The sequence below is a fragment of the Muntiacus reevesi genome, chromosome 1, assembly GCF_963930625.1.
Source record: "Muntiacus reevesi chromosome 1, mMunRee1.1, whole genome shotgun sequence".
Classification (NCBI taxonomy): domain Eukaryota; kingdom Metazoa; phylum Chordata; class Mammalia; order Artiodactyla; family Cervidae; genus Muntiacus; species Muntiacus reevesi.
Window position 1 is genome coordinate 4,789,750 of NC_089249.1, and position 21,320 is coordinate 4,811,069.

Genomic DNA, 21,320 nt, shown 5'->3' on the forward strand with positions numbered 1-21,320 from the left:
ACCTTGAAGGACAAAATGTATCTGTATTACAGGATAAAAGCAATTAGGGTGAGGGCTTAATTAACATTTAAATAACGATAAAAGAAAACTTATGACATAAACATATTTAAATAAAAATATTTTTACAGAAAGGAGGTGATATGCCTAGATTTTAGAAAAGGAGAGCTCAACGAATAAGGATTTGACAGTCTGTTTTTCATTATTATCTAGGTCTCAGCTTAAACGCCACTCTCTGTAAGGAGTCCTTCCAGATTCTCCAATCTAACTTAGATCTCCCTCTATATACTCTCATAGCATTCTGAATATTTCCTGTATTCTTTCCTCATTAATACTTACTATAAATGAGATTATAAAGTTATTTACACAACTGGGTGTTTAATGTGTCTTTATCACTAAAACCAGACATCAAATTGCAAACATCCACTGGGTCATAGGAAGAGCAAGAGAATTAAAAAAAGAAGAATCTGCTTCACTGACTGTGCTAAAGCCTTTGATTGTATGGATCACATGGATCACAACAAACTGTGGAAAATTCTTAAAGAGACAGGAGTACCAGACACCTTACCTGTCTACTGAGAAACCTGTATGCAGGTCAGGAAGCAATAGTTAGAACTGGAGATGGAACAACGGATTGGTTTAAAATTGGGAAAGGAGTACATCAAGTTTTTTATATTGTCACCCTGCTTATTTAACTTATATGCAGAGTACATCATGCAAAATACCTGAATAGGTGACTCACAAGCTGGAATCAAGACTGCCAGGAGAAATATCAACAACCTCAGATATGCAGATGTTACCATCCTAATGGCAGAAAGTGAAGAGGAACTAAAGAGGCTCTTTATGACGGTGAAAGAGGAAAGTGAAAAAGCTGGCTTAAAACTCAACTGGCATCACTGGCATCACTGACTCAACAGACATGAGTTTGAGAAAGCTCAAGAAGATGGTGAAGGACAGGGAAGCCTGGTGTGCTGCAGTCAATAAACTAAGATCATGGCATCTGGTCCCATCACTTTATAGCAAATAGATGCAGAGAAAGTGGAAAGAGTGATAGATTTTATTTTCTTGGGCTCCAAAATCACTGTGGATGGTGATTGCAGCCATGAAATTAAAAGATGTTTGCTCCTTGGAAGAAAAGCTATGACAAACCTAGACAGAGTACTACAAAGAGAGATATCACTTCTCTGACAAAGGTCTGTATAGTCAAAGCCACAGTTTCCAGTACTCATGTACAGATGTGAGAGTTGGACCAAAAAGAGGGCTGAGAGCCCAGGAATCGATGCTTTCAGACTGTGATGCTGGAGAAGACTCTTGAGAATCCCCTGGACAGCAAGGAGATCCAACCACTCAATTCTAAAGGAAATCAACCCTGAATAATCACTGGAAGGACTGATGCTGAAGCTGAAGCTCCAATACTTTGGCCACCTGGTGTGAAAAGCAAACTCATTGGAAAAGACCCTGATGCCGGGAAAGACAGAAGGCAGGAGGAGAAGGGGACGACAGAAGACGAGATGGCTGGATGGCATCACTGACTCAACAGACATGAGTTTGAGAAAGCTCAAGAAGATGGTGAAGGACAGGGAAGCCTGGTGTGCTGCAGTCTATGGGGTTGCAGAGAGTCAGACGTGACTTACAGACTGAACCACCACCAACACTAAAACGCAAGTGCCCTCAGAGACACAGGAGGTCCTTCTCACCACACCTTCAGTACTTAGCATGTAATTCTAAAATGAATGAATTCCCCACTTCGCTAAATGTGTCTTGTATGTATGTATGAGTGTTAATAATTCCCTTTTATCACTCCATTTTTCCTAAACACACATGCACACATACACAAACTCATGTACACATACCCACAATGCTAGACTGAGACTAGGAAACAGGTCTTCTTTATCTTGTATCCTGCATGCCACATTCATAGTATGCTCTCAGTACACATCTACTGAATTAAACCTAACTTTCTATCTACACCTGATGTGCTTGGGAGAAGGAAACGGCAACCCACTCCAGTACTCCTGCCTGGAGAATCCCAGGGATGGAGAAGCCTGGTGGGCTGCTGTCTATGGGGTCGCACAGAGTTGGACATGACTGAAGCGACTTAGCAGCAGCAGCAGATGTGCTTTAAATCAGCAAATAATAAAGAAATAAAACATTTACTAGGAATTAGATGTTATGTTAGATCCTTATACAACTATGTCATGTAGTCTTCATAAGAGGTTGTAGATACATTCCTCACTTTGCAAATGAGGAAGCCATGGCTCCATGAGTTAGGTAACTTGTCTAAGGTCATAAAGCCAGTGTCTGGAGTTGAAGCTTCTAATAAGGTTTCCAACTCCAAAGCATTTCCCATCACACTATACCCAAAACTCACATTTGGAAATCTGGTGAGTACAATGTCCAAGAGACCAGCGCTGTCCCTACATAGACAACAAGGAACGATAACCCTATATGGAAAACAGAAAAAGAGACACAGATGTATAGAACAGACTTTTAGACTCTGTGGGAGAAGACGAGGGTGGGATGTTCAGAGAGAACAGCATTGAAACAAGTATACTATCAAGGGTGAAACAGATCACCAGCCAAGGTTGGATGCATGGGACAAGTGCTCAGGGCTGGTGCACTGGGAAGACCCAGAGGGATGGGATGGAGAGGGAGGCAGGAGGGGGGATTGGGATGGGGAACACATGTAAATCCATGGCTGATTCATGTCAATGTATGGCAAAAACCACTACAATAATGTAAAGTAATTAGCCTCCAACTAATAAAAATAAATGAAAAAAAAATTACCGATACAAAAAAATGTCAATATATTTTCTGAGTTGCAGCAATCCCAGGAAACTCTGCTCAACAATTTACTATAAAAAGCAGGGGTTGAAAACACAGCCTGTACCAAATCGAGCTTGAGAGAGGTCTATGCTGTCTGCCAACAACTGTTTCTAAACAAGTTTAAAACACCCAGTTTTAGACTGGAATTTACTCCTTAGTTCACAGCACTCACAACTGTCTTACACTCCACCCATTTCACTCATGTACATCACCCATTATTCCCTACCACGCCTGAAATTTACTACTGGAATCTAAAATGCTACCAAGGTCCCAACTTTCTAAACTTTACAAAATGAATCATGTCAGGTATCATTAGAACATTTCAAGAAACTAAATAAGATGAAGGGGGGAAGGCCCCTCCTAATTTTACCAGTAACTTACCCATATCTCAACTTGCCTTTCAACCATGAATTCACACCAAGCAAACAAATCCAATATTTAAAAGTATTGAGACACTTACCCACTCAATTCTACTTAATAAGTTGATTAAACTAATCAACATTTTTGAAGAAGACTGTCCCACACAATGAAGGTGATCAATTCAGTGATTTCTTTTTCTTGATTCCTAAGTATATATGGAGCTTAAAAAACAACTCAGCACACATAAATTAACTTAACTGTATGTCCCCACCCATTCATTGTGCTCTTAACAGATAACAAAGCACAGTGTTTAAACTAACACTCTAAATCAAATTCAGCCATGAGTCAATTAAGTTACAAAACAGTCTAATCAGAAAATGTCTCAAAACCATTTGGCAGTAGGCAGAAGATCTTCAAGAAAAAGATGACAGAGTTGGTAAATGCAGTCAAGTCTAAAATCAAATGTCCTGAGTTTTAATGACTGTACTTCCAACTTCTCTAATTTTATCCAGTATGTACATACTGTGAGGGTCATAGAAGCCTCCAGGAATCCTCTAACTCCAACGTTTAAAAGAAAGAAGAATCTGGACACTGTAAAAGCAGTGCTAAGGGGAAGGTTCATAGCATTAGAGGCTAACCTCAAGAAACAAGTCAAATAAACAACCTAACTCTACACCTGAAGCAACTAGAGAAGGAAGAAATGAACCCCAGTGTTAGCAGAAGGAAAGAAATCTTAAAAATAAGGGCATAAATAAATGCAAAAGAAACAAAAGAGACCATAGAAAAAATCAACAAAACTAAAGGCTGGTTTTTAGAAAAGGTAAACAAAATTGACAAACCGTTAGCCAGACTCATCAAGAAACAAAGGGAGAAGAACCAAATCAACAAAATTAGAAATGAAAATGGAGAGATCACAACAGACAACACTGAAATATGAAGGATCATAAGAGACTACTACCAGCAGCTCTATGCCAATAAAATGGACAACTTGGAAGAAATGGACAAATTCTTAGAGAAGTATAACTTTTCAAAACTGAACCAGGAAGAAATAGAAGGTCTTAACAGACCCATCACAAGCACGGAAATCGAAACTGTAATCAGAAATCTTCCAGCAAACAAAAGCCCAGGACCAGATGGCTTCACAGTTGAATTCTACCAAAAATTTAGAGAAGAGCTAACACCTGTCTTACTCAAACTCTTCCAGAAAATTGCAGAAGAAGGCAAACTTCCAAACTCATTCTATGAGGCCACCATCACCCTAATTCCAAAACCAAAGATGCCACAAAAAAAGAAAACTACAGGCCAATATCACTGATGAACACAGATGCAAAAATCCTTAACATAATTCTAGCAAACAGAATCCAACAGCATATTAAAAAGATCATACATCATGACCAAGTGGGCTTTATCCCAGGAATGCAAGGATTCTTTAATATCTGCAAATCAATCAATGTAATACACCACATTAACAAATTGAAAGATAAAAACCACATGATTATCTCAATACATGCAGAAAAATCCTTTGACAAAATTCAACATCCACTTATGATAAAAATTTTCCAAAAAGCAGGAATAGAAGGAACATACCTCAACATAATAATACAAGCTATATATGACAAACCCACAGCAAACATTATCCTCAATGGTGAAAAATGAAAGCATTTCCCTTAAAGTCAGGAACAAGTCAAGGGTGCCCACTCTCACCATTACTATTCAACATAGTTTTGGAAGTGGCTGGCCACAGCAATCAGAGCAGAAAAAGAAGTAAATGGAATCCAGATAGGAAAAGAAGAGGTAAAACTCTCATTGTTTGCAGATGACATGATCTTCTACATAGAAAACCCTAAAGACTCTACCAGAAAATTATTAGAGCTAATCAATAAATACAGTAATGTTGCAGGATATAAAATTAACACACAGAAATCCCTTGCATTTCTATACACTACCAATGAGAAAAGAGAAAGAGAAATTAAGGAAACAATACCACTCACCATTGCAGCAAAAGGAATTAAATACATAGGAGTATATCTGCCTAAAGAAATGAAAGACCTATATATAGAAAACTATAAAACAATGATGAAAGAAATCAAAGAGGACACAAACAGATGGAGAAATATACTGTGTTCATAAATTGGAAGAATCATTATTGTGAAAATGAGTATACTACCCAAAGCAATCTATAGATTCAATGCAATCCCTATCAAGCTACCAACGGTATTTTTCACAGAACTAGAACAAATAATTTCACAATTTGTATGGAAATTCAAGAAACCTCGAATAGCCAAAGCAATCTTGAGAAAGAAGAATGGAACTGGAGGGATCAATCTGCCTGACTTCAGGCTCTACTACAAAGCCACAGTCATCAAGACAGTATGATATTGGCACAAAGACAGAAATACAGATCAATGGAAAAGAATAGAAAGCCCAGAGATAAATCCCCATACCTATGGACACCTTATCTTCGACAAACAAGGCAAGGGTATACAATGGAAAAAAGACAACCTCTTTAACAAGTGGTGCTGGGAAAACTGGTCAACCACCTGTAAAAGAATGAAACTAGAACACTTTCTAACACCATACACAAAAATAAACTCAAAATGGATTAAAGATCTAAATGTAAGACCAGAAACTATAAAACTTCTAGAGGAGAACACAGGCAAAACACTCTCTGATATAAATCACAGCAAGATCCTTTATGACCCACCTCCCAGAATATTGGAAATAAAAGCAAAAATAAACAAATGGGACCTAATGAAACTTAAAAGCTTTTGCACAACAAAGGAAACTATAAGCAAAGTGAAAAGACACACTTCAGAATGGGAGAAAACAATAGCAAATGAAGAAACAGACGAAGGATTAATCTCAAAAATATACAAGCAACTCCTGCAGTTCAATTCCAGAAAAATAAATGACCCAATCAAAAAATGGGCCAAAGATCTAAACAGACATTTCTCCAAAGAAGACATACAGATGGCTAACAAACACATGAAAAGATGCTCAACATCACTCATTATCAGAGAAATGCAAATCAAAACCACAATGAGGTACACGCCAGTCAGAATGGCTGCTATCCAAAAGGGGTACACGCCAGTCAGAATGGCTGCTATCCAAAAGTCTACAAGCAATAAATGCTGGAGAGGGTGTGGAGAAAAGGGAACCCTTTTACACTGTTGGTGGGAATGCAAACTAGTACAGCCGCTATGGAGAACAGTGTGGAGATTTCTTAAAAAACTGGAAATAGAACTGCCATATGACCCAGCAATCCCACTCCTGGGCATACACACCAAGGAAACCAGATCTGAAAGAGACACGTGCACCCCAGTGTTCATCGCAGCACGGTTTATAATAGCCAGGACATGGAAGCAACCTAGATGCCCATCAGCAGACGAATGGATAAGAAAGCTATGGTCCATTGTATACATATATACAATGGAATATTACTCAGCCATTAAAAAGAATACATTTGAATCAGTTCTAATGAGATGGATGAAACTGGAGCCCATTATACAGAGTGAAGTAAGCCAGAAAGATAAAGACCAATACAGTATACTAACGCATATATATGGAATTTACAAATATGGTAATGATAACCCTAGATGCAGGACAGAAAAAGAGACACAGATGTATAGAACAGACTTTTGGACTCGAAGGGAGAAGGCGAGGGTAGGATGATCTGAGAGAATAGCATTGAAACATGTATATTATCAAGTGTGAAACAGATCAGCAGTCCAGGTTGGATGCATGAGACAAGTGCTCAGGGCTGGTATACTGGTATACTGGGAGGGATGGGATGGGGAGGGAGGTGGGAGGGGGGATCAGGATGGGGAACACATGTAAATCCATGGCTGATTCATGTCAATGTATGGCAAAAACCACTACAATATTGTAAAGTAATTAGCCTCCAACTAATAAAAATAAATGAAAAAAGAAAGAAAGAAAAATCTAAAGAACCCAAATGATAGTCATAAAATTTTGAAAATAATTAAGACCTAAAATGAGGACATGTTTTTATTCTCACGTTTTTATTCATCATCGTTAACCTTATACATCTTTAGACCATCAAGTTGCAAACATGACTGTAGTGGACAAAGAGGATGATCTGTCCAGTGCTCACTGCCATTTTTTACCCCTTCCTGTTGCACAGTTATCATAGAAGATGCCTGGTCTGTACAATGTGGCCTGCCTTTCTGACTGGTCCAAGAATGGGAATGGCCTGAAGCCACGTAGCCTGCCATGGAGACAAAGCCATTCTACTTAAAGAGAGAAAATGCAGATGATACCAAAAGTAAAGATTAGAAAGAGAGGAAGTGTCCAGCAGCATGAGTTCCTGGATCCAGTTTCTGGAAGCTCAGATGCCCCTGCACTCTTCCCAGATATATAATGAGCTATTCAATCTCCCTTAATTTCCAGGAATCAGTACCTTACACTTTGTTCTTAAGTAGTTTTCCTAATTAATGCAGTGTTCCTAAAGTCACAGACTACAAAAAGGTCACAGAAGACTACAAAAATGAAAATTAAGAAAGACTTCTTAAAAATAAGTATGAATAACATTACATTATTACAATAATACACCAAAAGTTTGCTCATAAAGCTCTTTTTTGCCTTATCAAACACTCTCACAAAGAGATATTACCTTTTCTAGTGTTTTAAATACTGGAATTTTTTCACAGGTAGAATGACTTCTAGAGCAAGATCTTCGCTGTATTATATGTTGAAGTTTTTTTAGTTCTTTCTTATAAAAATCTCGTTCATCTTCTATACCTTTCAGAAACGTATCTAAACGAGAAGGTGACTTGTCTCGTCGTTTGATTCCGTGTTCTAGTCTCATCCTCTCAATTTCCACAGTAAGTTCTCTTTCTGCAAATTAAAGTCATAAAATCTTAAAACAATGTTGCATATAAAATGTATAATCAGCCAAATAAACTATAACAATAATTTTTACAATGAAAGCTACTAAAAATCATTAGCTGTTTTGCATATCACCTACAACTGCCAAATATCAAAGAGGTAAATGCTGAAAGGAAAAGATTAAAAAAATTATATTAAATTGTATTTTGGCGTAGTTCTAGTGTTTTCTCTCTCTGAATGTATATACACAATTTTTAAAGCAAACTGAGGATTACTTTTTACCTATAGTTTATTCTCTTCTTTTAAACACCTAATACTGTGGTATATCAATTCCTACACCTCATTAAATATAAAAACAGGATTTTTCAACAGCTGTACCCAATTTTGGATACTCTGACTCTATGAAATTTTTTCTGCTGTAGATAATACCCAAATAAAAAAACCTTCCACCTTTACAAACCCAAAGACTGTTAAAAACACTTACAACTTTATACGCTCAGTGAAATAATCATAAAAGTCGTTACCTGAATATTTAAATGAGCAATAAGCTTTTCATTGGCTTTATTTCTAGTCTCCAGAGAAAGGATATCAGAGGAGCGACCCCCATCCAATGCAATCGACAGTCGTTCTATCTCTCGTTCCCTAAGTTCAATCTGAAAACATAAAGTTGTGCTATCATTTTTAAAGATATGGTTTTTAACTGAAATGATTAACACTGCACAAATGTTTATTTGAATATACTTCCATTTTTCTTATGTCCCACAATGTACACAAAAGATTAGCATTCATATATGTTACATACACATAAATGGTATTATGAGATCCATTTAAGCAGAGCAAAAATATACACAGAAAATCTCAACCTAAGAATTGTCAACACAGGTTTCATAAGTATTTTTATTGAAGAGATTCTTTCTAATTTTACGTTTTGTTTTTTCCCTCCTCTAAGATTAGGCAATGTTTATACAAAAAGAAACGAAGTCCTGGAACTGAGTTTGAACTACTTCAGTGCCTGGTGAAATAAATGGGAGATAAACAAATGAATATAAAACAAAAAGGAAAGTGATTTGCTATTAAAACTCATTATTAAAAAGGATATAAGGCCGGAATGAATTTGCTTTACTATCTATTACATAGAAAAAAACAGACATACAATCAAAAGCATCACTACCAACCATGAATTCACATGCAAGAATCTAGAAAAACACACACACTTTCAAACTTTGGTTTTCTTTTCAAAAAAAAAAATTGAAAACAAAAACCAAGTATTCAATTTAACAAACAATTATTGAGCATAGTTCTAAATATACAAAGATGAATAAAACATGATCCCTTACTTTCAGGAACACACAGCTTTACAGGAAAAGCAATAAAGTAAACCAATAATTGCTTTAATATGTTATTCAATGATACAATAATAGAAATAGGTATATAGTACCAAAGTAGTCAAGGGAACAAATAAGTCCAAAAAAGTTATAAAATATGCTAGGCAGAGAAGAAAGGAGGGATATTCCAGGCAGTGACAAAGAAGCACAGGCAACACGCTATGTTTAAAGGAGCAGAAGTGACTCAGTGTGACTGAATTACAACACGCAAGGGGAATTAACAGTTGGAGATGAGGCCAAAGATTTAGGCAGGAACTAATTATGATAAGCTCTGTATACTTCACTAGGGAGAAATATTACTCAGGACTAAAGGGTGAATGTGATAAGAATAGGACCAGAAGCAAGGAGACCTACTGTAGGAACATATGAGAGATGATTAGAGCCTAAGAAACAGTGGGTCAGGACAGAACAGAATACGTAAGTTTAAGAACTGATAGAACTTGGCAAGTGGTATGTGACAGGCAGAGAACGAGACGTATAAAGACTACAGAATGCTGGCTTGGGTGGATGCTGAAGCTTCCAACCAAAGCTGAGCATATAGAAGGAGAAACAAATGTGAGACAGAAGCTGAAAGTTCAGCACTAGGCATATGTGAACACACAGCTTTCATCCAAATGGAAATGCCAGTGTCAAGCTGGGCATATCAGAACGGAACTCAGCAGAGAAGTGTCAGCCTGAGAGGCTGGGGAGCCATCAATATTCAGGTAATGAACTAAGAGAGTGGATGAGACTATCTGAGAAAACATGGAGAGGAGAAGTCAAAGAATCCTGGGGTTTGGTGATATTTTAGGGAGGAGGCAGACAAAAGAGCAAAGACGATATTATAAGAGGCTAAAAAAAAAAGGCAAGAAAAGGAAAACAAAAAGAAAATGAAGCCACAGAAGAGTTTCAAAGAGAAATGATCAATAATGTCAAATACTGCAGAGTGAGTCAGGAAAATGAAGACTTAAAAGTATCCTTCTGGATGCGGCAACTAATGTCAATGGTAACAGTAACTAGACCAACTTATACAGTGGGGGACAGAGGCCAACAGGAGGTTAAGAAGTGAACAGGAAGTGAAGAAGTAGAGAAAGAAGAATAAGACACCCTCTAGACCAGCTCAGACGGTAAAGCGTCTGTCTGCAATGCAGGAGACGCGGGTTCGATCCCTGGGTTGGGAAGATCCCCTGGAGAAGGAAATGGCAGCCCACTCCAGTATTCTTGCCTGGGAAATCCCAAGGACCACGGAGCCTGGTAGGCTACCATCCATGGGGTCGCAAAGAGTCAGACACGGTGGGGTCGCAAAGAGTCGGACACGACTGAGCGACTTCACTTTCACTTTCAGAGTAGGCATGAGGGAGAAGAAGGCCTTAGTTAGCAAGAGGGGAAAGGTAATTAAAAGATTTTTTAAGGGGTATTAGTGATGATGATAAAAGTATCTCCTCACAGTACTGAAAAAATGTATAGTCATTAAAATGACTATATAAGTTTGTTAAAGAATAACTGATTAAAGCAATATCCTAAGGAGAAGAGAGGGAATGGGGCCAAGCGCACGAAACAGGAAGAATACCATCCTACCCATTAAGTCTTAAGGAGAACCTGTGAATATTGCTCATTTTAAAGGGAGAGATAGGAAAATGAAAAAGAAGATGATGTCCTAAGAAGGAGGGTGTAGTGTACAGGCCATGGAAAGAGCTTGAAGAGAACAGTAAAATCTGGAATATATGCTGAGAACAGAACAAACTCCCACCAAAAAAAAAAAAAAAAAACTGATAGCGCAGACTCAATCAAGACTGATAACCACATGAAATTGGTGATTTCAATCAGAACGGTCAGGCTATTTTCTTCAAACGCCTCAGCCACCTCATGGAGACAATAAAGACTGATCAGTTTATGTTCATAAAGTACTTAGAAAAAAAATGTGATGAAAGAATGACTGAATATAAATTGAAAAATATTAATTAATATTCATCTCATATGCATATTTGATATGTTCAACATCTCTCCATAAAGTAAGTTTTTTGGATGACATTACTACAATTCCTTTTAACTCCATCTATCCAAGTGATCTTCAAAGTAGTTTATAAACTTAACACTTATACCAATACATAGGTTACATCTATACTGGTATGTGCAGATTTCTTCACTCCAAAAAAACGTAGTTATGTGCAGAATATGAAAAACGTGTTACCTGATTTAAACTTCAGTAAGCATATTAAGAAAGAAAGCTTATAATTACCCAAATCAGAATTTATCCAAGACACAAAAAGAAAGTATAAAAGAACAAAGGTTGTTCAAAGTTTTCATCTAACCCCGAGTCTATTCACTCCCTTGCTTCTTTAGAAAACCGTCTTATGGGGCACCGGTGCTTATAGAGAAAGTTTTCACGTAACCCCAAATCTGTTCACTCCCTTGCTTCTTTATGGAGCACCAGTGCTTTTAGAGAAAACATTCAACAAGCATGGCCACTCGGAAGAATAACTTTCAAAGACATACTCAAAATGATAAAATCTATAGAAAGGGTAAAACAAGTTTTTAAAAAGACTATCATAAAGCATAATACACTTCAATAAAATATCTCTTGAGATGGAAACAGTTAATATGGTCATAATATTTGGGGAGATAGATGACTCACCTTAAAAAAAAACCAAACTGCTACTCACCTCAATGCATAGTGCAGGGAATGAACTGAAGGCTCTGAAGCCATCTAAGCCATTCCATCTATTAATTCTATTAACGAATTTACTAAAAAGAAAAGCTGTATTAAAAACTCAGGTATCAGAAATATTAAACATAACCCAATTCTATTTATAGTCACAGCGCACTCACCTCAATCCCAACTAGATAAATAAAAAATCCTACCTGCTTGTTATAATCTCTCAGTCCACTTTCCATCACTGCTAACTTCTCTTGTAACTGGCACACTTCCTGTTGAACTTCTTGAATTCTGAAACATATTTATAAGTAATTTCAATATATTTTTAATAAGAAATACAAAATTACAAAAGTGAAATTAGATGCCTTCTTTTAAAAACCCTGAACTTTTTGTTTCTCAGTGAGGTAGGAGGTGCTGGGCCAAACGGCTCCCAGGCCACAGCACAGAGTACATTATCTTAGAGATTTAATTTTATAAGAACAGATACAAAACTGAGTGGTAAATAATCTGAAACTCAGAATCATTATGTCTCCTACTGCATTTTGAGTCTTAAGACAAATTCTTCTGGGTACTGTTGCCAATTCTTAGGTTCAGGGAACTAAGCATCAAGTCTAAAACTCACAATACTATTAAGTGAAATAAGGGACTAAATGTTTTCTGACCCCACATGACCCTGTATTTTCTAACAAATTACCTTGCAATCTTAGAGAGAAGAAAAATACTAAGAAATACCAATTTTCCAGGTAACTACAGCAAAAAAAACCTACTCTTTCCTGGAACTTGTTAATTCCAAGAAAATCAAGATTTGTCTAAATCATCTGAATTGTATGAATGCCTAAATGTACTGTAGTACATCAAACTTTGCCAAGCATTAACAAAACAGGACATAATCACTTTCATACTGGAAAAATAAAGCCTGAAGCCAGGTTTAATTTTGAGAGAGATTTTCCATGGGGTCGGCACAGCCCCACTGAACACTGCGTGTACCTGCTGCTAGTATTAGCAGAGCCAACACCGCCCACTAACCTAGGAGCAGGAGCGCAGCACGTACGCGACCGCACTCACACACGCATGCGTGACTGAACACAGTGCATGCGCAAAGTAAAACAAGGAAGATAATCAAGAGACTGATGCTACCTACGATGGCTTGATAGAAGAGAAGAATGCTAAGGCAAAGAAAGAGACAGGAAAGATACACATGTTGTTGTTCAGTTACTAAGCTGTGTCCAACTCTTTGCGACCCCATGGACTGCAGCAACCCAGGCCTCACTGTTCCTCACCATCTCTCAGAATTTGCCCAAGTTCTTGTCCATTGAATCAAATACATACGGAGCCCTCTAAAACTCGGTAAATAATACTAACATATTGTCTAAGTCCTAATTTATAAGTGCCATAAAAACAAAACACAAAATATTTCATGGGTAAAGTCAAGTAAGTGTATAAATACAGGTACATAATATTGTGTGAGAATAACTGAGCTGAAGACCCTAATTAGTCCCCCAATCAATGTCCTTTTTTTAAATTGCTACAGACATTAATAATAAAGTAGAAAACTCTCTCATATTGTCTACATGATCTACAAGTAAAAAGCCGGCTGCACTAGCCATTCCCACTAGTGTGTTCTGCACCTAAACCGCGTCTGCAGCCGAGACCTGAGAGGCTGTCACTCGCGCTCTCCTGCTCCTCTGCACCTTCTAACATGTTCTTAATGGCATTCTGTGTATTTCCCCTTGTCTCACCTTCTTACCGGGTTGTAAGTTTCTCAAAAGTTGCATCTTTACAGCCCGAGAACACTTACATAGCCTTTTCCAAAGAGTTTATTGAAATTATAATTAAAATAGAATTTACACCTGATTCCAAGTTAAGGAAACACCAACATACAGAGCTAGAGAATCATGAAGCAAGACTTTCACAGCCAGTTACAAGTCTACTCATGCTACTGGCATTTGAGAAAAATCTCAACTAACAGAGAATCTGTGGAAGATTTACTTGGGTGATAAAGCTGAATGTCAAAGCAACTCTACTGAAATAGGCTCTAGGTGGCACTAAACTGTTTCAAAGCAAATATGGACAGAAACCTCAGATATATGATTTACTTGAAATCAAATTTCAAAACAAGTGAAAACCTTCAATATTCAGAATATATTCAGAAAGCATTTACTGGATGCTTATGCAAAGTTCTATGCTACACACCAGAGATAGGCTAGTTAAGAAGACAAAACCGTACTATCAAGAAATTTAGGGCTAACCAAGTGATGAGGTAACTAAAGCCAACAGAGGATTCTTTAATGCACCTGTCATCAGCCACGTGCAGGAGGTCTGCGATGTAAGGGCCATCCGGCTGAGGAACCGGATATGAACTGATTTCAGAGGGAGGGACTGGTTCATCAATCTGCACGCGCTGGCGCCTGAAAGCAATATTTCTTTTCTTGCCACCTAAAAAAAAAAAGCAAATGTGTATTTCAAAAAACTGAAAACAAAACACTGTCTTAGAATTAAATAGTTCAGAAGGCTAGCCTTTTTGTTATAAACTATGTCTCTGGGTCTTATTACATAAGAGCCAGGTCAAATGTTTTCTCCCTTACATATAAATACCTACCTGATCTTTAACTGAACAACTCATTTCTGCAAACCTCAACAACACATGGTTAGAAAGCAACCTTTATTTTCTGCATGCTTGGTATATATGCCCAGATTTAATCTGTCCCTTCATGAGATGGGGACCAAACTCTGGCAAGACTAAAAGTTGAGTGTGCCTTGTGGTACATAACAGAGCCCAAGAAGTCATCGCCAGCAGAAAACTGTCAAATGAGAAGCTTCAAGGCAATGATAACTAAAATAAACATGTTTATTAAGCAAGGCCAAAGGAGAAGATAACTGAAACTTTAAGAATCAAAATCAGTATATAGCAGAATATGTATCCTGAATTAATGGGGAATTTTCTTAATTATCCTTAAAACCAGCAGGAGTAATTTCTTTTAATGGCTAGATATATCCCATGTTGGTCCAAACCACAAGGATAATTCAGCTTTTCCAGTACCTGGTCAAGATTAGACACGTACTTGAAAAACTAACTGAACCTCACAAAGAACAAACACAACCCATAACTCTGTCTTCCTCAGAATCCTAACAAGTTTTCTATACTCCTACCCTCTTGTTTTGAGGATGAAGAAACCAGGTCAAGAGTATTTAGGTGACCTGCTTGTAGTTACACACCTGAACATGCAAACCACTTTCTTCTTCCCTCATCTCCTGGTTTTCCTCCTCGGCTGGTCCTTCTCAGTTTCTCTCAGAGACCCTCTTCTTCCATCTGTGCCTTAAAAGACAATTTCCTAGGGTCTGTCTTTGGTTCTCCTCTCTTTCCAATCTACATAATCTCACTAGTAACTCCTACCACAGTCAAAGCTTCAGTTCTCAGGATATTCCAATGATTTCCAAATGTGACTCTCCATCTAGGACCATATTTCTGAGGACAGATCTACATATTCCACTGCATACTAGGAGTTTCAATGTGAATGTCCTGTGGATACAACATATTCAACGAACCCTTTGTAGATGGTGGACTTCTGTTCTGTTTTCCATATTCCCTATCTTAAGAAATAGTACCAGGACATCCTTGGTGGTCTTGTGGTTAAGACTAGGGGCGCAGGTTTGATCCCTGGTTAAGGAACTAACATCCCACATGCCCCATGGTGCAGCCAAAAAAAAAAAAGAGAAAGAAATAGTATTAATATCCTCATTCATCCACTCATTCACTTCAAACAGAAATTTGGAAATTCCTCTACATCCCAAGTTTACTAAATTTATCCATCCCTAAATTTTAGAGATTACACCTCTAAATCACCCTTGATTTAGGCCCACTCTTTTCTCAGAAAATCTAATTATCCTCCTTTTTTAGTTTTCTTAATCTTTTAGTTTCTTCTGAGATGTTCCCCCACATTTCGGCATCTCTTCTGCCCTTGGCTCATGGTCCTCGCTCTCCCAGCTTATTTTCTGCCACGGATTCCTCCCTGATCCTGGCCTCCCAGTTTGCAATTCTTCAGTTCTTAGAGTCTCCTCTTCACTCAGCTCCAGGCACAGAGTAACATGATTAAGCCTGGACTGTGTTACCAGACAGAACTGAGCCAGCTTCCAGATCTTCAGCTCTCTTCTGAGGCAGCCTTCATTCTGACCAAATTACTGCTGGTCCTCACCGTGTTCTTTAATCCCTCAGTCTCTACCAAGTCTCGTAATTCAGCACCTCCCTTCCCCTCATTTACTTCCGTGACCTTAATCTCATGGTTCAGACACCTCCATGGTCTGGTTACTACTACTGGGGGTTCTTCCATCAACTTTGAGCCTGGACAACCACTAACGCTGCATATGCCCCATCATTTCTTTTTCCTTCTCTGATAACTACTGAGCATTAGGCTAAGAAGACTAAAATAAACTAAGAAATAACAAAGTATATCATTTTCAAAGTCTTTAGAGTATGAATTATTTTTATAATTAATAATGATGATAATAATAATAGAAAAAAGAATTCAAATTAACAATGAAAGAAAACCCTAGGCACTGAGGATAGACTCCTTACACCTAAGAAGTTTACTGTTATATAAGTTTCTAAGCACATGTATAGAATATAAGCTGGGTCTCCAGAAATCAATTTTAAAGGTTCTGTGACTATCCAAATACATTTTTTCAAATACTAAAGTCTAAAGCATGAATACCCAAAGTCCCATTTCAGTCAACAGTTTTAACATCTTTAAAAGATTAGATGTATATAATTTGTTTTGAGAGGGAACAGATTTACATGGAGTTTGAACTACAGCTTGCAAATTCTTTTCTTGAAGCTGTTGAATTTTTCCATTCTTAGCTTTACTTTCTTTCTCCATAAGTTTGAGTTTATGAATATATTGATTATTTAGAAATTTCAGATCAGCTGTTTCATGTGCGCACTTTTTCAACATGGTTTTCAACTCTTAAAATGAAAAAGATTTAAAGAGCATTTTATACATCAAGAAGTTCTCCCATTTCATAAAACAAAATAATCACAATAATTTGAAAGGCTCCACCTGACTCTTATATGCTTTGTTAGAAGGTTGTAACTTTTCTACCACGATTAACAAAACTGCAAACAAGTCACTAAGCACAAAAAGGAATTATATTTTTCTTCTGTGATGAGACTAATATGAGCTTTTGATCCAGTAAATTGGATATGAAGCTAAGGGATTATCAATTCATGCCAAGTATTAGCCAGGGCTTTCTACTAAATACAAGAAGATTTTATAATAAGTTAGCCACATAATTTACCCTTTGCCTAGTACCTCTGAAATCATTCTATCTTCCAGTTCAAAAACAGGGTATAAAAGAATCAGAACAATAGACACACAACTTTTTCTCAGAAACACAGAAGTTGTTACAAGGAAATTTTTCTTCAGTACCAGCATTTAATATTTTCTACAGCAACTTCTGGGCTTCCCAGATGCCACAGTTGGTAAAGAATCTGCCTGCCAATGCAGGAGACACAAGAGATGCGGGTTCAATCCCTGGGTTGGGAAGATCCCCTGGTGAAGTAAAAGGCAACCCACTCCAGTATTCTTGCCTGGAAAATTCCATGGACAGAGGAGATTGGTGGGTTACAGTTCACAGGTTCACAAAGAGTCAAACACAACTGAGCGCACACCACAACCATTACAGCAATTTTAATTCTAAAAATGTAATCCACATTCAGTGAAGATGAATATAGCTGTGGAATGCAAATTTATTTTTCTTGTGGAAATTCTTCAACACACCCTACAATATTTCAGGAACTATCAGTAGGAAGACTATCACATTTTCTAATTAATAGTTTCAAAGGTAGAGTAGGATTTCCCACATATAAAATGAAAAGGGCAAAAATTTCAAAAGTCACAAAAATTTACCTTTAATATGTTGACCTGATTGTTCTCTCAGTTTCATTAATTCCAGGTATAATTCATTATTTTCTTTACTCAACCTTGCATTTTCAAGTTTATAAGGTTCCAATACAAAATCAAAATTGGCACTCTCTTTTTCAGCTTTCACAGCAGATAATTTTGATTTCCGAAGACTTTCTGTTGTATGAACTAGATCACCAATATTAAAGAATGGAAAATGCAAATACAAGGAAACATTCTATTAACTTTTAATAACTAAAAGCAGACTTCTAAAAGGACTTAAATGTTAATACTAACATGCTATCAAATCGAAAATCAAACATACAAAAACAAACACTAGAGGTCTTTCAAGGTACTAAGAAGGTCTCAAAACTTTCCTGTCGTAATTAAGTTATAAAACATATACATATAGGCAGAACCATCTTTAAACCTGATCTCACTCACCCCCCCCCATGTCTAATTAGTCACCTGATCCTGTGGAATCTGTGAATCTTACTTGGTCATTTAACATTTACTGAATGCCTGCTACATGCTAAGTGTCAGGGATGCAACAAACACGGATCAGTTACCTACCTCTAAGAACACAGATGAACAGAATATTCACTACATCAACATTTACTGGGCAGGGAACATGGTAAGGAACCCACTGACATGGAGCTTATATCCTACTAACAATTTGTCAAAAGTTACGGTACTATGTGATAAACTCAATAAATATTTCAGTGCCGACCTTGTGTTCAGCCTGTCCTAGGTATGGCGGTGAAACAGTCAGTCTCTAGTTTCTTGGAAGTCTGCATTCTAATGGGAAGGTAAAACAAATTTCCAACAACAATAACAGCTAAGGTAACGTGCAGTATATGTGACAGAGAGCTGCAGGCCATATAGCTAACTGAGCGTAAAGACAAAGCAGGAAGGAGAGGAGAAAGAGACTTTACAGGCAGACAGAACAGCACATGGAGAGACCAAGGGCGAGAGCAAACATGTTTTCAGGAGCTTAGGTGGTTGGTGCAGGGAAGATGAAGGGAATGTAAAATCACTGGGGAAAATGTGTGTCAGTTTCTTGGAAAGTTAAACATGCTCCCACCCTATAATTCTGAATTGCTGACCTAGAACTAGATCATGAAGGATTCTGGAGGCCATACTAGAGACCACAAAGTATCTTTCATCCACTCTCTTCTTTTCATCATTATCACTTATAGTCCTACTGCAAAAACTTCCTAGACCATTTCTCTGCTCTAATTAGTCTCAAATCACAGTAATAAGATTCATGTGGAAAAGAATAAAAATCACAAAGAATCTTTCAGCTAAATTAACATGTTCACAGCTAAAGTCATGATCAACCACCTTAGATTGGCATTATAAATGCGTAGCAATTAGAGACCAGTGACTAACATAATATCATGTCAAATGCATTTCAATAAAATAAAAACCAGTGAATAAAGCAGCTACAGAACTCCTAACTAGATCAGAAAATCACATTAAAACTGTACTTTTACTCACAGACAAAACCCTCAGAAACATTTACTCTAAACAGTATAGAGTGCACGGTGACCCTGGAGTTTTGCGACGTGGAGAAGAGAGAAGCTTCAGACGATTTAAGGACTTTAAAAGTCTACCCATTTCTGTACTAAAGCACAAAGCTCAACAAGAAACTAGATAAAGGGGATTCAGGGTCACACAAGTTTGCAGTAGTGTTCCCATCTTTACCTGAAAAGTTTCTCCACCAAAGGTAAACAGTCCACTGTCAAAGTCTGGCGGTATCCCAACGGATCCAATCTTTTCCTAATATTAAGATACTTTCTTTCTGCAGCTGTAGTCATCTTGTGTTCCAAACTAGGTTTATTCACTTCCAAAAATTAAAATCCTATAAGAAAAGAGTGAAACATCATTCTATTATCAGTTATTATTATTGTTTAATGTTTTAAAAAAGGATTCTTTTATTATGAAGCAATTATTTTTTTTTATTTCTTTTCAGGCAGACAGCTCTCTAGAATATTTAGATTTATTTAAATCCAATGCTAAAGATATCCATCCATGTTGCTGCGTTAAAATAAATATCCCCTCATAAACTTAATACACAGAAGTTAAAACAATAAAACCTCTAGACAAAAGAAAGAAGAATATTTTTTCAAGCCTGAGACAGGCAGAGAATACTTAGAGCAGCCTCTTTTAAGTTTTTCTTTTAAATATAAAAGAGAAACTTGATAAATTGGATTTCTTCAAATTAAAAATGTCTGCTTATCAAAATATATCCTTTTATTTGACAAAACAAAAACTTAGAAGAGTAGGAAAAACATATGCATAATATCTAACAAAGGATTTGTATACAAAATACAGAAAGAACCCTTACAATTCAATAATAAAGATAACCCAATAAGAAATGCAAGGCTAAGATTTGCAAAAGATATTTAAATGAGAATAATCATATGAAAAGATGCTTAACACCACTAGACATCAGAGAAATACAAATTAAAACCACAATGAAATATAATTTTGTTCATACTAGAATGGCTAAAATTGAAGGTACAATACTAAATGTCTTCAAGGACTTGGAGTAACAGGAATTTTCATATTGCTACCGGAGTGTGAAATCACTGTGGAAAAAGTTTGTGGGAGGGAGGCTCAAGAGGGACAGGATATATAAGTCCTCATAACTGAGTCACGCTGTAGTACAGCAAAGCCAACACAACTCGCAAAGCAATTATCCCCCAATTAAAAATAAATTAAAAAGTGTGGCAGTTTCTCATAAATTTAAACATACTTCTAGCCTATGACTGTGTAATTCTACTCCAAGGTACTTACTCAAGAACATGAAAATAAACATCTATAAAGAGACTCTACAAGAATATTTGAAGCATCTTTATTCATGATAGCTTCAAACTGGAAACAACCTATACAGAAGAAGGATAAGGACACTATACTTAAACAATGTAATATCACTCAAGAATAAAACAGAACTGGTACCTGTCAACAGTATGGATGAATTTAAAAACATCTGAGCAATAGAAGCCATGATTATATGAAGTTCAAAACAGGCAAAATTAAACCATGTACACAGAAATCATAACAGCTGTCACCTAGGGTGATGGGGGTAGTTGGAGCCTGACTGGAAGGGCATGAGGGAGTTTTCTCAGGTAATGAAAATATTGTGGTAATGGGGACAGACATCACACCAATGTATACATTTATCAAAGCTTTTCAAATAGCATATGTAAAGTTTACTGAGATTAAAAAAGAAAGATCCCAACATGTAAGTAACTCTGGACATCTTTTTATCCTTGTCTTTTTAAATATCTATGAATATATCATCTATCAAACTGCCCTAAAATGGAGTTATCCAAAGATCACTTCTTTAAAAAAAACATGCTCTCT

The 21,320-nt window shown here is 37.0% G+C and overlaps 1 protein-coding gene across 1 annotated transcript in view; it reads right to left on the minus strand.

Annotated features, from left to right (window-relative positions):
• The window catches only part of LOC136160902 (centrosomal protein of 135 kDa-like), a 166,749-nt gene extending 146,831 nt beyond the window's left edge, over positions 1 to 19,918 (minus strand). Inside the window, exons 1-8 of the mRNA XM_065925188.1 lie at positions 19,657 to 19,918; positions 17,955 to 18,146; positions 16,844 to 17,011; positions 14,346 to 14,487; positions 12,258 to 12,342; positions 8,556 to 8,684; positions 8,475 to 8,481; positions 7,817 to 8,040 (exon numbers count right to left, since the gene is read on the minus strand). Of these exons, the coding sequence (XP_065781260.1) occupies positions 7,817 to 8,040; positions 8,475 to 8,481; positions 8,556 to 8,684; positions 12,258 to 12,342; positions 14,346 to 14,487; positions 16,844 to 17,011; positions 17,955 to 18,146; positions 19,657 to 19,768 (1,059 nt within the window). The 5' untranslated portion in view covers positions 19,769 to 19,918. The remainder of the gene's footprint in view (positions 1 to 7,816; positions 8,041 to 8,474; positions 8,482 to 8,555; positions 8,685 to 12,257; positions 12,343 to 14,345; positions 14,488 to 16,843; positions 17,012 to 17,954; positions 18,147 to 19,656) is intronic.
• Between the last annotated feature and the right edge of the window lie 1,402 nt (positions 19,919 to 21,320).